This window comes from Acomys russatus, chromosome 25, assembly GCF_903995435.1.
Source record: "Acomys russatus chromosome 25, mAcoRus1.1, whole genome shotgun sequence".
NCBI lineage: Eukaryota > Metazoa > Chordata > Mammalia > Rodentia > Muridae > Acomys > Acomys russatus.
The window spans coordinates 13256349-13271135 of record NC_067161.1 but is presented as its reverse complement, the minus strand read 5'-3'; the positions used below and the strand labels follow the sequence as shown (position 1 = coordinate 13271135).

Here is a 14787-nt window from a genome sequence, read left to right as displayed (position 1 = left end):
ACTCTTACATAGTAAGAGCATATCTTTTTTTTTTTTTTTTTTTTTTTCTTTGAGAGGGCATGGGATATTCTGGAACTGGAGGTAGGGAAGCTTGTGAGGTACCATGTAGGTGCTGAGAATTGAACCTGGGTCCTCTGCAAGATCAGCCAGTGTTCTTAGCCACTGAGCTATCTTTCCAGCCCTCAATTTAAAACAATTTTTTGTTTTTTCAAGACAGGGTTTCTCTGTGTAGTCTTGAACTCACAGATATCCACCTGCCTCTGCCTCCCGAGTGCTGGGATTAAAGGCATGTGCCACCACTGCCGGGTTTAAAACAATTTATTAGGTGTACTTTTCAGGGCTGAGTATGGCACCACACTGTTCTGATGGTATAGAGTTCCTCCTGCCTCTGTACTTTGAATCCCAGGGGTGAACATGTGGAGGTTGGATCACTACAGGTTTGAGGCCAGCCTGGTCTACATAGCAGAACCCTGTTGCAAGTTAAATAAATTGATGATGATGATGATGATGAGCCTGGTCTACATAGCAGAACAACCCTGTTGCAAGTTAAATAAATTGATGATGATGATGGTGGTGGTGGTGGTGGTGATAAGTAGTGGTGGTGGTAATGGAGGAGGAGGAAGATAAATAATAAAGTAAAACATCCAAAAGCTGTGAAAAAGGGTTTATTCGCGTTCCTTCTCGGTCATTCTAACATGGTGTATAAAAGGGCCTGCTCCTAGCTAAGAATTTACTTTAAAGCGTCTGGCCAGGGTTTCGGAATGGCCAGCAGAGCTTTGCTGTTGATAGTCTTAGGTCCCTCAAGGACAGAGAGGCTGGTGTGGTTGTGGCTTGGCTAGCCCTTCAGGAAGCAGCAGGCTTTGCAGACTTCTGTGCTCAGGAAGTGAGAAGGGAGGCATTTGATAACCTCTATTCATTTGTATCCAAGCAGTCAGCTTTCAGGACTAGAGATGGCTCAGCAGTTAAGAGCTGCCTGCTCTCCCGAGAACCCAGCTTCACTTTCTAGCACCCACGCCAGTTTTCACTCATACGTGTAGGCAAAGCACCCATTTACACACAATAGATTTCTTTTTCTTTTTCTTTTTTTTTTCGAGACAGGGTTTCTCTGTGTAGCCTTGGCCATCCTGGACTCACTTTGTAGACCAGGCTGGCCTCGAACTCACAGCGATCCGCCTGCCTCTGCCTCCCGAGTGCTGGGATTAAAGGCATGCGCCACCACGCCCGGCTCTAGATTTCTTTTTAAGACTCAGTTGGTAAAATCAGTATCAGCACTGCCACACCGAGCCCCTTGGGTACCATTGTGCCGGAGGCTAGCTTCAGAGCCTGGCACTGCTGGGTCCAGTCATTCCATCTTAGAGTCTGATGAAATTGCATCTGACATGGTGGCAGGGTCTCTCCTTGGGTGTCCTCAAGTCTAGATTCTTGACACAGTGTTCTACCTTCTGGGTCTGGGTCACGTGATGGATCATTGAACACTCTGTGATGTCCTGCTGAGGTCCCCAGAGGAGGTAGCTGTGTCTCCACTACTGTCTGCCTTTTTCCTATTTTTCTACATGCCTGCCCGTCAGAGTTCTGCCATTGTCCCCTTACTGGGCACCCTTCCGTCTGGACTGAAGCCATCACTCCTTGCACTTGTAGCACCTCTGTTGGTTGTGAGCTGTGAGCATCCTTGGTACTGGCTCTGTTGTCCTGTTCCTTCATCTTGTGTCCCTATGGGGCAGGTGAACTCTGTTCTTGCTTTTCTGTTTTAGCCTATCTGTCCCTTGCTGTTTCTTTTTTTTTTTTTTTTTTTTTTGGTTTTTCGAGACAGGGTTTCTCTGTGTATAGCCTTGGCCATCCTGGACTCACTTTGTAGACCAGGCTGGCCTCGAACTCACAGCGATCCGCCTGCCTCTGCCTCCCGAGTGCTGGGATTAAAGGCGTGCGCCACCACGCCCGGCTCCCCTTGCTGTTTCTTACACCTCTCCTTCGCTTCTGGTGTGGGTCCTAGTGACCTGATATTCCTGTTCTTACTTGGCTCACCTGGGGTTTTCTAGATGTGGCCATGAAGTGGAGTGGTATGTGGGGGCAGGGGGGTGTGGGGGGGGCGGGGGGGGGGACGAGATGAGGCTTGGTGCTCCTCAGAAGGTCTGTGTCCTCCAGGCCTGGCCCCACCTCCCCAACAGCCTGCAGTGTCCTCTCCTTGCCTGCTACTCTCCTGGGCGGGCTTCTGTGAGCTATTCTGGTGACTCACTGCTCTGCCTGGCAGAGGAGGCTCTGGTACTGTCTGGCCTTTGTGCATTGTTGGGTATGGCCTCAGGCAGAACCAGAGCAGCTGCAGGGTTGAAACACTCCTCCATCCCTAACTCACATACTGTTATTAGTCACTGTTTTAGTGCTGTGAAGAGACGCCATGACCATGACAACTCTTATAAAAGAAAGCATTTAATTGGGGGCTGTCTTACAGTTTCAGGGGTTTGGTCCATTATCATTATGGTGGGCAGCATGGCAGCACACAGCAGACCTGGTGCTGGAGAAATAGCTGAGAGTTCTGCACTCTATCCTCAGGCAGCAGGAAGAGAGACGGGGCCTGGCTTATGCTGGTTTTTTGTTTGTTTGTTTGTTTTAGTTTTTTGCTTTTGTTTTGTTTTTTGAGACAGAGTTTCTCTATCCTGGACTCACTTTGTAGACCAGGCTGGCCCCGAACTCACATCCATCTACCTGCCTCTGCCTCCCAGGCATGTGCTTTTGAAACCTCAAAGCCAGTCCCTAGTGACACACTTCCTCCTCAAGGCCACACCCATCTGAGTCTGGCTGGGGAGTAGGGCATTCTTCTTTAACCCACCTCAGCTCTCCACCACCTGAGGGCTTCCTTGTTGTCTTTACTCCACACCACCGTAAGCCTCTCCCTAGTCAGTGTTCCACCCTGTCTCCCTCCTCATTTTGAAAATTTTATTTATAGAAAAGTACATACACATATAAAGTGGGGAGTAGTGGACCCTGCCCCCCTTACAACCCTGTCATGCAAAGTCATTTGTGCCTGTACTTAGCCCACATATATGTAATTTAACATTCAACGTTACATATTTACTTAATATAATATATATCTAATCTATTCTAAATATTTGGTTAACATTCAGTATTAGATGAATAATATCTAATGTACTCAATAAATACAGATATTAAGTAGAAAATATATTTATAAATATAAGTATTAAATAATATGTATTTTTACAATTGAGATACAACTGGCCTCGATACACTATCTAGTCATGGGTGACCTTGAATTCTTCCTGGTTCGCTTTCCTCCACCTCCCAGGTGCTGTCATTAAAGGTGTACACCACCACTCCTGGCTGGCCATGAGACCCAAGCACTCTACCAATGCAAGGAATTTCAAATAGAGTAGTAAGTGTATCTAGAAACCAGTGCTCTAGAATATTGTCAAATCTGACATTAACAGTAGCTCCACATCATCCATATTCAGTGCGTACTCAAATATCTAGCTACCCTTAGGTTATGTTTGAGTGGAGGCCCCAGGTTAGCATTGGGTGTCTTTCTCAATGGTGCGCCACCTTTTCTTTCCCCCTCCCAGACAGAGTCTCTCTGAACCTGGAGCTTGCTGACTCAGCTGTGCTGGCTAACCAACAGTCTCCAGGCTTCCTCCTGTCTCTAGTTCTGCTGGAATTATAGGTACTGCTGTTGTGCTCTGCAGTTTTCTAAACTGTGGGTGTGGGCGATCAGACTCCAGCTTTGGTGCTTACGTGGCGGGCCCTCTGTCCTCTCCCCACCGAGCCAGCTCCCCAGGTCTTCTCTGTGGTTTTGAACTGTGCTTGTTTGGGTCCGTATCCATGAAAGTACCGTGTGTCTCTGAGTGAGGTCCTGATTGTTTTCATGAAATCAGCAGTTGCTTTTCTGTCTGTCAAACTTACCAAGGGCTGACTCTGTGTCCCTAAGATGTGGATGTGGATTGGCGTTCTTTTGCTGGCTCTGCTTCCTGTTGCTTGTCTCCAGGGTCTGGCTGAGTCCCAGCTCTGGATGGGAAGGTGGTGCGTTCAGGGTTCTGTCGCTCCTCTGCTGTCACTAGGGTCAGGAGAGTGCCACCTGCTGTTCGGTGGTGGTGTATTGTGTTTCAGGCCAGGAGAGCTACGGGGTCCTTTTGGTTACCTGGTTTTCATACAGTGAATTGGTGGGCTCATCTCTCTCCTAATTGTGCCCTGGCACTGAGGCATACTTGATGTGTTGGTTGCAGTTGCCATTCTCCTTTAAAGGCTCGTCCTGAGAGCTTCTGGAAGGAAGCCTCTTCACACTCTCCTGAGTCCTGCTGATGTGCTACATTTGGCTAGCTGCTCTGTTCTCAGACACATGGCTGGGTGCCACACTCAGGGGCACACGTCCAGCACCACACCATCCAGCACCACTGCAGGGAGTGTTCTTCAGGCCTCTGATGCTTTAGTAGATTTCTCTCACACAGTGCTCCGGAAGAAATTCTAACCTACAAAATCTTAGCTACCCTCCCCACCTCCCCTCCCCTCCCCTCCCCTCTCCTCCTCTCTCCTCCCCTCCCCTTCTCAACACCATTAGTCATTCTTTGTTTTGTTTGTTTGTTTTTCAGAGACAGGGTCCCTCTGTGTAGCCTTTGCTGTCCTGGACTCACTTTGTAGACCAGGCTGGCCTTGAACTCACAGAGCTCCACCTGCCTCTGCCTCCCAAGTGCTGGGATTAAAGCCGTGCACCACTGCCTGACTTTTAATTCTTTTTTAAAGGGTCCCACCTCTTTGCAGCATTTGGGACTGTGGGATTAGAATATCTGTTACTTGACTGCTTCCCAAAAGCTTAGTGATGCCCTAGCTTTCTCTTTTATGAAGTCACTTGGCTCTTGTGTGGCTGTTCAAATGAATTATTTTCCTTTGAAGTCCAAAAACTTCACAGATTAAAGTCTTGGAGTTGGGCTTTGATGTTTTCAGGTGCTTAATACTGTACTTTGAAATCATAGTTAAGTTTTTTAAAAAATTATTTCACTTTTTTTTTCTTTTTGGTTTTTCAAGACAGGGTTTCTCTGTGTAGCCTTGGCTATCCTGAACTCACTTTGTAGACCAGGCTGACCTCGAACTCACAGCGATCCACCTGCCTCTGCCTCCCGAGTGGTGGGATTACAGGCGTGTGCCACCACGCCCGGCTCTTTTTTTTTTTTTTTTTTTCAAAACAGGGTTTCTCTGAGGAGCCTTGGCTGTTATTTCACTTTTAGCATTTTGTGTGTGTGTGCGCACGCGTGCATGCGTGCACGCCTGCCCCTCAGAAGACAGAAGAAGGCATGAGATCCCTGGGAGCTGGAGTCACACATGGTTGTCGTCTCTCTGCCTTGGGTGCTGGGAACTGATGGGCAGGGCGCTCTTGGCCATTGTGCCATTTCTCCAGCCCCTTAGTCTTAACTGTAATTACACATACTTATCAGTGTGGTTAAGAGCAAGTGAGTGTGGATGCTGGTAGATACCAGAGAGCATCAGAGCCCCAGGAACTCGTGTCTCATGTGCTTGTGAGCCACTTGAGGGGTGCTGGGAACTGAATTTGAGTCTCTTGTAACCACCGATCCATCTCTCCAGACCCAATTGCCCACCCCCCCCCCCAGTGTTTTGAGACAAGGTCTCTCTGTGCAACCTTGGCTGTCCTGGAACTTACTCTATAGACCATCTTGGCCTAGAACTCACAGAGATCTACTTGCCTCTGCCTCTCAAGTGTTGGGATTAAAGGTTGAGCTTTATTTTTATTTTTGGTTTTCTCTCTCTCTCTCTCTCTTTTTTTTTTTTTTTTTTGGAGACAGGGTTTCTCTGTGTAGCCTTGATCCTGAACTCACTTTGTAGACCAGGCAGGCCTTGAACTCACAGAGATCCACCTGCCTCTGCCTCCCAAGTGCTGGGATCAAAGGCCACCACTGCCCGCCGAATTCTATTTTTAGTGTTTGTGTCTTTGCTTTGGTTTTCTTCTCTTGCAATAACTTGTTTGCTTCAATTCAAGATTTATCTTAAAATTAAAAATTTTTTTTGTTGTATAGTGTGTCTGTGCTTGGGTTTGCATGTGTGTATACTGTAGGCTTGTGTGTGCAGTATGTGCCATGGTCAGAACCTGTGGACATCAAATTCAGGCCACCAGGCTTGGTGACAAGCATTTCTACACACTGAGCCATCTTGCTGCCATATTTGTCTTTTCCTCTTGATTCCTTTTTGTTCCTTTATTATTTATTTGTATACCACAAATTGCCACTGTTGTGTACGCAGTTCAAGGTTTCCTAGGAAGTTGATAAGACTGGTGCAGCTGTTGCTGTAGTTTAACATTTCCGCATTCCAGAAAATGCCTCATTGTTGTGCCAGACTCTTCTCCACTCTTGAGTTCTTCTAGCTGCAGTCATTTTAGAGGGTATCGCCTCCTTGTATTTATTTTTTATTTTTTATTTTTTTGGTTTTTTGAGACAGGGTTTCTCTATGTAGCCTTGGCTGTCCTGGACTCGCTTTGTAGACCAGGCTGGCCTCGAACTCACAGCGATCCGCCTGTCTCTGCCTCGTGAGTGCTGGGATTAAAGGCGTGCGCCACCACGCCCGGCTTCCTCCTTGTATTTTTAATTTGCATCTCATGTGGGACTATACGAATAAGAATATTGAGTATGGCTTTTTTGTTTTTGTTCTTAAATTTTCAAGATTTTTGGTTTTTTGAGACAAGGTTTCACTGTAGCCTTGACTGTCCTGAACTCGTTGTGTAGACTAGGCTGGCTTCAAACTCACAGAGATCTGCCTGCCTCTGCCTCCCAAGTGCTGGGATTAAAGGTGTGCGCCACCACCGCCTGGCTTTAAAGATTGTTTTTTGAAGATTTATTTATTATTATGTATATAGTGTTCTGCCTGCAAGCATACCTGCAGGCCAGAAGGGCATCAGATCTCATTTTAGATAATTATGTGCCACCATGTGGTTGCTGGGAATTAAACTCAGGACCATTGGAAGAACAGTCAGTGCTCTTAACCTCTGAGCCATCTCTCCAGCCCCGAATTGAGGGTCATTTTATGTGCTTATCAGACATTTATGTCATGTTTGTAGAGTTGTTTTTTCTTTCTTTTTTTCTTTCTTTCTTTCTTTCTTTCTTTCTTTCTTTCTTTCTTTCTTTCTTTCTTTCTGTTTTGTTTTTAGAGACAAGGTTTATGTGTAGACCAGGCTGTCCTGGAACTCACAGCAATCTACCTGCTCTGCCTCCCAAGTGCTGGGATTAAGGATGTGTGCCACCATTGCCCAACTGTGTATGTGTGTTTTCTAGACAAGGTTTCACTGTGCTGTCCAGCCTAACTTGGAACTCCTGGGCTACTAGGCCATTATGATGCACACCTTTAGTTCCAGCACTCAAGAGGCAGAGGCATTCAGATCTCTGTGAGTTTGAGGCCAGCCTGGTCTGCAGAGTGAATTCTAGTTCACCCAAGGCCACATGGAGAAACCCTGTCTTGGAAACCAAAAAAAGAAAAGAAAAAGAAAAAGAAAAAAAACTCCTGACTCAAGCAGTTTTCCTACCTTTACTTCCCAACAACTAAGAATATAGGCGTGCATTTAGTACACCTAATTTTTTGGTTTATTTATTCATGTGTCCATGTTTGTGCATGGAGGCCAGAAGTTGACCTTTTTAATTTTTATTTATTTTTTTGAGACAAGGTTTCTCTGTGTAGCCCTTGGCTGTCCTGGACTCCCTCTGTAGACCAGGCTGGCCTTGAACTCACAAGAGATCTACCTACCTCTACCTCCCGAGTGCTGGGACTAAAGGTGTGCGCCACCACTGCCCGGCTGTGTGATATGCATGTGTGGTTATTTTTCTGCCTTTTGAGAGAGTGATATCAAGGGTCTGTCCGCCTCAGTTATTTTCCTTTAAGGCATTGCCACTGCCAAGAAAGCTCTTCCCAGCAGAACATGCTGAACAGTCCCTAAAATTTCCAACTCCTGATTTTCCCACCAAGGGAGCTCAGTCATCATCTTAGAGCCAGGATGTTATTCCTAAGATTAAGAACGCATCTGGGCATGGTGGCAGACGCCTTTAATCCCAGCACTTGGGAGGTAGAGGCAGGTGGATCGCTGTGATTTCAAGGCCATCCTAGTCTACATAGTGAGTCCAGGACAGCCAAGGCTACACAGAGAAACCCTGTCTCGAAAAACAGAAAGAAAGAAAGAAAGAAAGAAAGAAAGAAAGAAAGAAAGCAAGCCCAGGGTTACTGGCAGACCCCTCCAGCATGGCTCTCCACGCTGGCTGGAGCGTTTGCCATGATTGCCATGGAAGTGTCCATGGCTTCTCAGCTCTGGCTTGTGTGAGCAAGCTGTTGCTTTATAGATGGTAAAAGGAGTCAGCGCCCAGTGCGCCCTGCCGACTGTGAAGGCTGTGGTGAACACGTTCTTCTTTGGCCTTTGCAGGTGAAGGACTTAACCCAATACCTGGACCCGAGTGGGCTTGGTGTCATCAGTTTTGAAGACTTCCACCAAGGGATTGTGGCCATCAGAAATGGAGGTAGGTCAGTTGGCTCCTTCCTGTGCCCCCCCTCCACCTCTCCTTTCTCCTCAGTGTTCTGTAACTATCCGTTCTCCCCCCACCACCATACAGCCCTTGCCGCCCTGAACTCACAGAGATGCACCTGCCTCTGCTGCTCAAGTGCTAGGATTGAAGTTGTGCACCACAACACCGGCCCAGCCCCTTACTCTGAGAACATCTGGTGTTCAAGTTGTTTTTTGTCTTTCCTGTTTGTTCTGGAAACCTTGCCCTCCATGATTGGATGGCTCTCAACTGCTTCTTTACAATGTGGAAAGCTACTTTCCTTCCCCAGCATTTCCTGGGGGAAACCCCCCTGAGGAAGGTGTATAATTATTCCATATTCCCCACCCATTCTGTCCAGAGTACAGCTTGCTGTGTGTGCTGTGGTGTGTCCGCTGTCTACACCCCACCTCTTCAGTGGAATCCTTAGATCCATGCATTCCCCTCAAAGGCCCTGCTGCGCATTCTGATCACCGTCCAGAGCCCAGCACTTGTCCACAGGCTTTTTCTTTTTTTCCGTTCAAAGCAAATGTACCTATTGTGAAGTGTGCAATTCTTACGTGTAGCAGTTTGAGTTATGACAGAATTCTGAGTTTGATTCTCACATCTCTGGTGAGACTGTCAGGCAAGTCGCTCTCACCTTTTGATCAGCCCTGTGCTGTTTTCTGCCCCTGCGCACTAGTTCTTCAGCTTTCATGTAAACGTGTCCCGCATATATCTGACTTCATTCCCTCAGTATGCCTCTCAGGCCCACCTAGTGGTTTGTATGTGGCTGTGGCTGTTTTCAAAATGTGGAGTGGTGGCCTATTGTGAGTCTGCGTCTTGCTTATCTCACTTTTGAGATGCTTGAGTAAGGTTTCAAAGAATGTGTACAGGCTTCTGTGTGGACGCATCCGTGCCTAGGCTCTGGGTGCTTAGGCGCTGGGTATGGATTTAGTGTCTTCACAGGGGTCATGGCATTTTGCACTCACCAGGCAGTGACTCAGATTTGCTACTTTGAAGAGATCGTTTAATTGCTCTGTCACCTGCCAGAAGGTGGGGTTGATGGTGATGGAATATGTTAGCTGGAGGCTTTTTACTTCCTTGCACACATCAAGTATTGCCTGGAGGGTCCATAGTCAGCAGGTGAGATGGCGTTTGAGAATTCCTTTGGTCTTAGCATTTGTCTTATCTGTAACCACCAGATTATTACTGACAGTGTCACTTAGGCCTGAGTCCTCAAATGTGTCTAGAGAAGTTGTTGTGTTTTGTCACCCATGTTTCTCTTTGACTGTTTCTCACCCAAAAACCTGTTATGGACACCAGCTTCTAGGGAGAATGCAGTAAGCCAGCATTAAGGTGAGACCATTGGATGGTGGCAAGAAAGCAGAAGTTGAGGCTACCATGCGGGCAGCCTTCTCTAGGGAGGACTGGAGAGAGATGGGCAAGCATGGTTTCTGGGTGAGGGGCACACCCACACCTGGTCCAGCTGAGCAGAGAGCCAGCCTGGGTGATGGGAGAGTGGACCAGGACGGAGGGCCATAGTGACGGCCCAGTGACCTTCCCAGTGGACAGGACTTGCGAGAGGTAGGCAGGGAGTGAGCGGAGCTGAGCACAGGGGTCTTGGTAGGGAGCGAGGTGAATTTACTGCAGGGTAAGCTAGAGAACAGGCAGGGTGAGTGCACAGTGCCAACTGTTAGCCTGACCTGTGAGCCCAACCTCTGATGTGTCTTCCATTTTAACATCTATACAGTCTCTATTGGATGAACCTAATCACAGTAGTTCAGCAAACAGCCAGGCTGCACAGCTGGACCAGGAGAACAAGTGGGAATATGAAAAGTGTGTCTCTATGGGCCGGGCGGTAGTGGCTCACGCCTTTAATCCCAGCACTTGGGAGGCAGAGGTAGGCGGATCGCTGTGAGTTCAAGGCCAGCTTGGTCTGCAAAGTTAGTCCAGGACAGTCAAGGCTACACAGAGAAACCCTGTCTCAAAAAACAAAACCAAAATAACAAAACAAAAATGAAAAGTGTGTCTCTGCAGTAGTAGAACAAAGCTGGGCGTGACTGTTGCGTCAGAGTAGAGCAAAAAAAGAGGCTGGCTGTAAGAAAAATGTATATTGATGCATTTATCATCTTCTTATTCCTAACTCATGACATTTATTTTATTAAAAACAAACAAACAAACAAAAAGGTTTATTTTCAGTTACATGCATTTACGTGTATATGAGTGTGCTTATGTGCCTGTGATTTCAGGTACCCATGGAAACCAGAAGAGGGCGTCAGGTCCCTGTAGTCGCATCATTACACCTTGGTTTTTAAGTGTATTTTAAAATCTTGGCATTAAACCAGGAATGGTGGCAACTGCCTGTAATCTGAGTATTTAGGAGGCTGAGGCGGGAGGGTTGCCAAGAACTAGAGGCCTAGCCTGATCTATGTAATGAGTTGTTCATAGTGGATTACAGTGTGTGACTGTGCCTCAAAGATCCCCCACTTCCCCCCGCCCCCCCATACCCTGAAACTTATGGGAAGTATATTTGGAAATGTGGTGGGAAGTGAGACAGCAGGCCTAGAGGCAAGCGTGGTAAGGCTGCTTGTCACCACCAGCCTTTCACATGGATCATCTAGCCATGGGCACATGTGGTAAGTTCATAGGAAACGTGTAACAGCTGTCACTCTGAATGTTTGTTGAAAATGGGCCATTCTTTGTCGTGACTGCCCGTCTCATTAAACATATCACAAATAACGTTTCCTGGGAGACCATGGAGTGCAGAACACTTAGCTGATAATGGCTGGTACCTGGTCTCTGCCTGTGAGGCAGTGAAGCTGGCTTTGCACCATCTCTGCAGTGGTCCTGTCGCCACGGGTTGAAGGGAGGTGTGTTGCTTGTGCTGTTTCACTCCGGGTGCTCTCTGTACCCTGTCAGGGTGACTGGGGAGGGCTCATTGATTTACTAAGGTTTGGTAGGTGACGGTACAGGCCTCTTCAGACTGGAGGAGTAGCCGCTGGAGCTGTGGCCAGGTAGCAAGGATCTGGGTAGCAAGAGACATCCGAGTGAGAGGATTTCTCCATGGCTGCTAGTTAGTATGTCCTGCTGGACTTCAGTAATGTGGAGTGGTGAGCTCCCTGTGTGGGGTGTACTTGTATCTTGACTTGGAAGGTCTCTGCCCCCATTCTCTGGCTTTCCGTCGGTGTCTGTCTGTCTGTCTGTCTGTCTGTCTGCAGGAGGGCGTGTTAGCTGGTGCCCATGGCTGTCTTTTGAGTTGGGCAGGTCTTGGTTCAATGACTGACTGAAGGAGCACATAGATGTTTTTAATCTCTGGTGACAGTCGTCTGAGAATGCCTTGTCACCCCAGTACGCCAGATGGGACTCATTCATGAATTCATGTGTCCTCTGCCTTCTTGGGTTGATCGTATAGCCACTGTAGTGCCCTCTGTCCTTTCCACAGGGAGGCACTTCTTGGCTTGTGTCTGAGGAGCGGGACAAGCTGGTCTCAGTGAAGTTGCCAGCTTCTATCTCTTCACGGCCTGCCCTCTTCTTACACCTTCTTCTGTGAGGAGCCATTTCCTGGCCTGCCTTTTGGTGGACCCTCCCCCCCATTTATACCCAAGCCCTGTCCACGCTGGCGCTGTATCTGTCCATTTTCCCAGGGGTTTGTTTTGCTGTTGGTTTGGTTTCCTTTTCATGTATTTGTTTTTGTTTTGTTTTGTTTTGTTTTTGAGACAGAGTCTCACCAGCTAGTCCTGGCTGGCCTAAAACTTGCTGTGTAGACCAATCTGCTTCAGAGTCACAGAGCTCCTCCTACCTCTACTTCCTGCATCTAGAATTAAGTGTGTGCACCAGCGTGCCCGGCCCTAGTTTGGTTGATGTTTGAGAGCAATTCATGTCGTCCAAATGACCTCAAACTTGCTATGTAGCCAAGTATGACTTTGTACTTTTGGTCCCTCTGTCTCTGTCTGCTAAGTGCTGGAATTACAGGTGAGCTTTACCGCTCCCACCTAGGCTGTTTTGTTTGAGCCAGGGTCTTGCTATGCATCCTTGGCTAGCTTGGTTATTCACTGTGTAGCCCATGGTGGCTATGAACTCACAACAGTTCTACTTCCACCCCTAAAAGGTCCACCTCTAAAAGGTGAGATGACAGGTATGCCACGTCCACCTCTGAAAACATTGCTTTATAGAGTTGTAGCAGATAGATAGAGTACAGTAGTCGGTAAGTCTCTGAAGCATTGCATAGGTCTGTGTAATCCTAGCACTCAGAACTAGGGTTTTGCTTTGTTTTGCTTGAGACAGAGTTTCTCTGTGTAGACCTGGCTGTCCTGGAACTCACTCTGCAGACCAAGCTGTCCTCGAACTCAGAGATCCACCTCTCTGTGGCTCCCTCCCCCATGCTGGGGGTTCTTTTGTTTGTTTGTTTTGGTTGGTTTGGTTTTGTTTTTTTGAGACAAGGTCTCTTTGTGTAGCCTTGGTTGTCCTGGACTTGCTTTGTAGACCAAGCGGGCCTTGAACTCACAGCTATCCACCTGCCTCTGCCTCCCAAGTGCTGGGATTAAAGATGTGCGCCACCACGCCTGGTTCTGGGGGTTCATTTTTAATCCCATCTTCTTTTTCATTAATATTTTTACATTTATTTAATTAGAAATATAAATCTCCCAGCTAGCTGCTACAAGTAGTTTGGATACTTCAGGGTCTCAGTCTGATAACCCATGATGGGGACATTGCTTCGAGTTCCTCCTGTACAAAGCAGACCCTGGCTTGGAGGATGGGATGGACCTTCTTGGCAGTGAGCTGTAGGGAGCCGCAGAGGTATGGCTAGATGAGGCAGACCCTGGAGAAGTGCTGGCAGACTAGAACAGAATCTTCTGCCTTTGGTGCTAGCTTTCTAGCGGGAAACAGACAGATGATAAGGTGGGAGACAAGAGGCGGTGGGGGTGGCGTCACACAGAGGGTGTGTTGTGGGGGACTGTGCCTGCTGTGTTTGTGGCTGTAGGGGAGCTGGGGTCAGAAGGTGGAGAAATGAGCAATGGCGAGATCATCTGCCGGTGGTGTAGTGGAAGGACTTGGTCTTTTCTGTGACAGAGCACTGAGCCTTATGATTCTACTCCAGCCTAAGCCATGGAGAGTGCTCAGTGCAACAGTCCCCTGCCTCAGCCATTCTGCCAGGACACCGAGGGAACTGCCCAGTGCACCTGCTGATTAGGGCAGTGGCTTTGCTTTTCTGCCTCAGTAATTCTGGGGTTTCATTTACATATGATTAGAAAGACACAGGGAAGTCAGAGTTGGTTTTGAATTATTTCATAGCATTTGAAGAATGGAAGTCATGCATTTCCCGTGAAGTTCACCTCAGGTCTTGCTGTAATATACTGGTGTAGCTATGGACAGCCTCTGTCGCCTGTCAGCATCATTCCACATTGGGGAGCAGCATAGTAAACCACACAATATATTGACCCAGTTTGCAGGGAAGCGCAAGACGCCTGCTGTCACAGCCACAAGCACTGTTCCAGGAATAGAGTGAGATGGGGAACTGTTACAAATAGGCCATAGCTCTGCTCATGCACCCCAGCTCTGGAAGGACAAGAGAAATGCACATTAACCATTTCCAGATAACAGCTAGCTGGGTTACACCTTTAATCTCCCCACTCAGGAGGCACAGAGAGGTGGATCTCTGTGAGTTCAAGGCCAGCCTGGTCTAAATAGCAACTTCTAAGGCAGCCAGGGCTACATAGTGACACCCTGTCTCAAAACAAGAAAGTCCACATAAGGAGACCTAGACAGGAGGATCTGAAGTTTAAGGCCTGCTTCTCAGGGTAAAAATGAGGGGCCGCAAAAAATGGCTCCGCATTTAAGAGCGCTGTCTACTTTAATAGTGGGCCTGGGTTCAGTTCCCGGCATGACCATCTATAACTGCAGACACAGAGGCGCCAACATCCTCTTCTGGCCTCTGTGGGCTCCAGGCATGCAAGTGTGGCTGCCAATATACATGTAGGCAAATATCCATACACATAAAATAAAAAGTTAAAAACAATAAAACAATAAAAAACAGTAAAATAAGGGAGCAGGAGAGATGGCTTCAATTTGGTTCTCTGCATCCGTGTAAGGCGGTTTATCATGGCCTCCAACTCCAGCCCAAGGAGTCCAGTGCCTCTTCCGGACCCCACAGACACCTGTGTGCCATGCACACAGACACATGGTTCAGAGGTTAAGAGCAAATGACTGCTCTTCCAGAGGTCCTGACAACCACATGGTGGCTCACAACCATCTATAATGTGATCTGATGCCCTTGGGCAGA

At 47.7% G+C, this 14787-nt stretch overlaps 1 protein-coding gene across 2 annotated transcripts in view; it reads left to right on the top strand.

Annotated features, from left to right (window-relative positions):
* Window positions 1-14787, top strand: part of Rab11fip3 (RAB11 family interacting protein 3) — an 82650-nt gene that overhangs the window by 23964 nt on the left and 43899 nt on the right. For both annotated transcript variants that reach the window (XM_051168429.1, XM_051168428.1), the window contains exon 2: window positions 8411-8504. In XM_051168429.1, the coding sequence (XP_051024386.1) occupies window positions 8411-8504 (94 nt within the window). The remainder of the gene's footprint in view (window positions 1-8410; window positions 8505-14787) is intronic.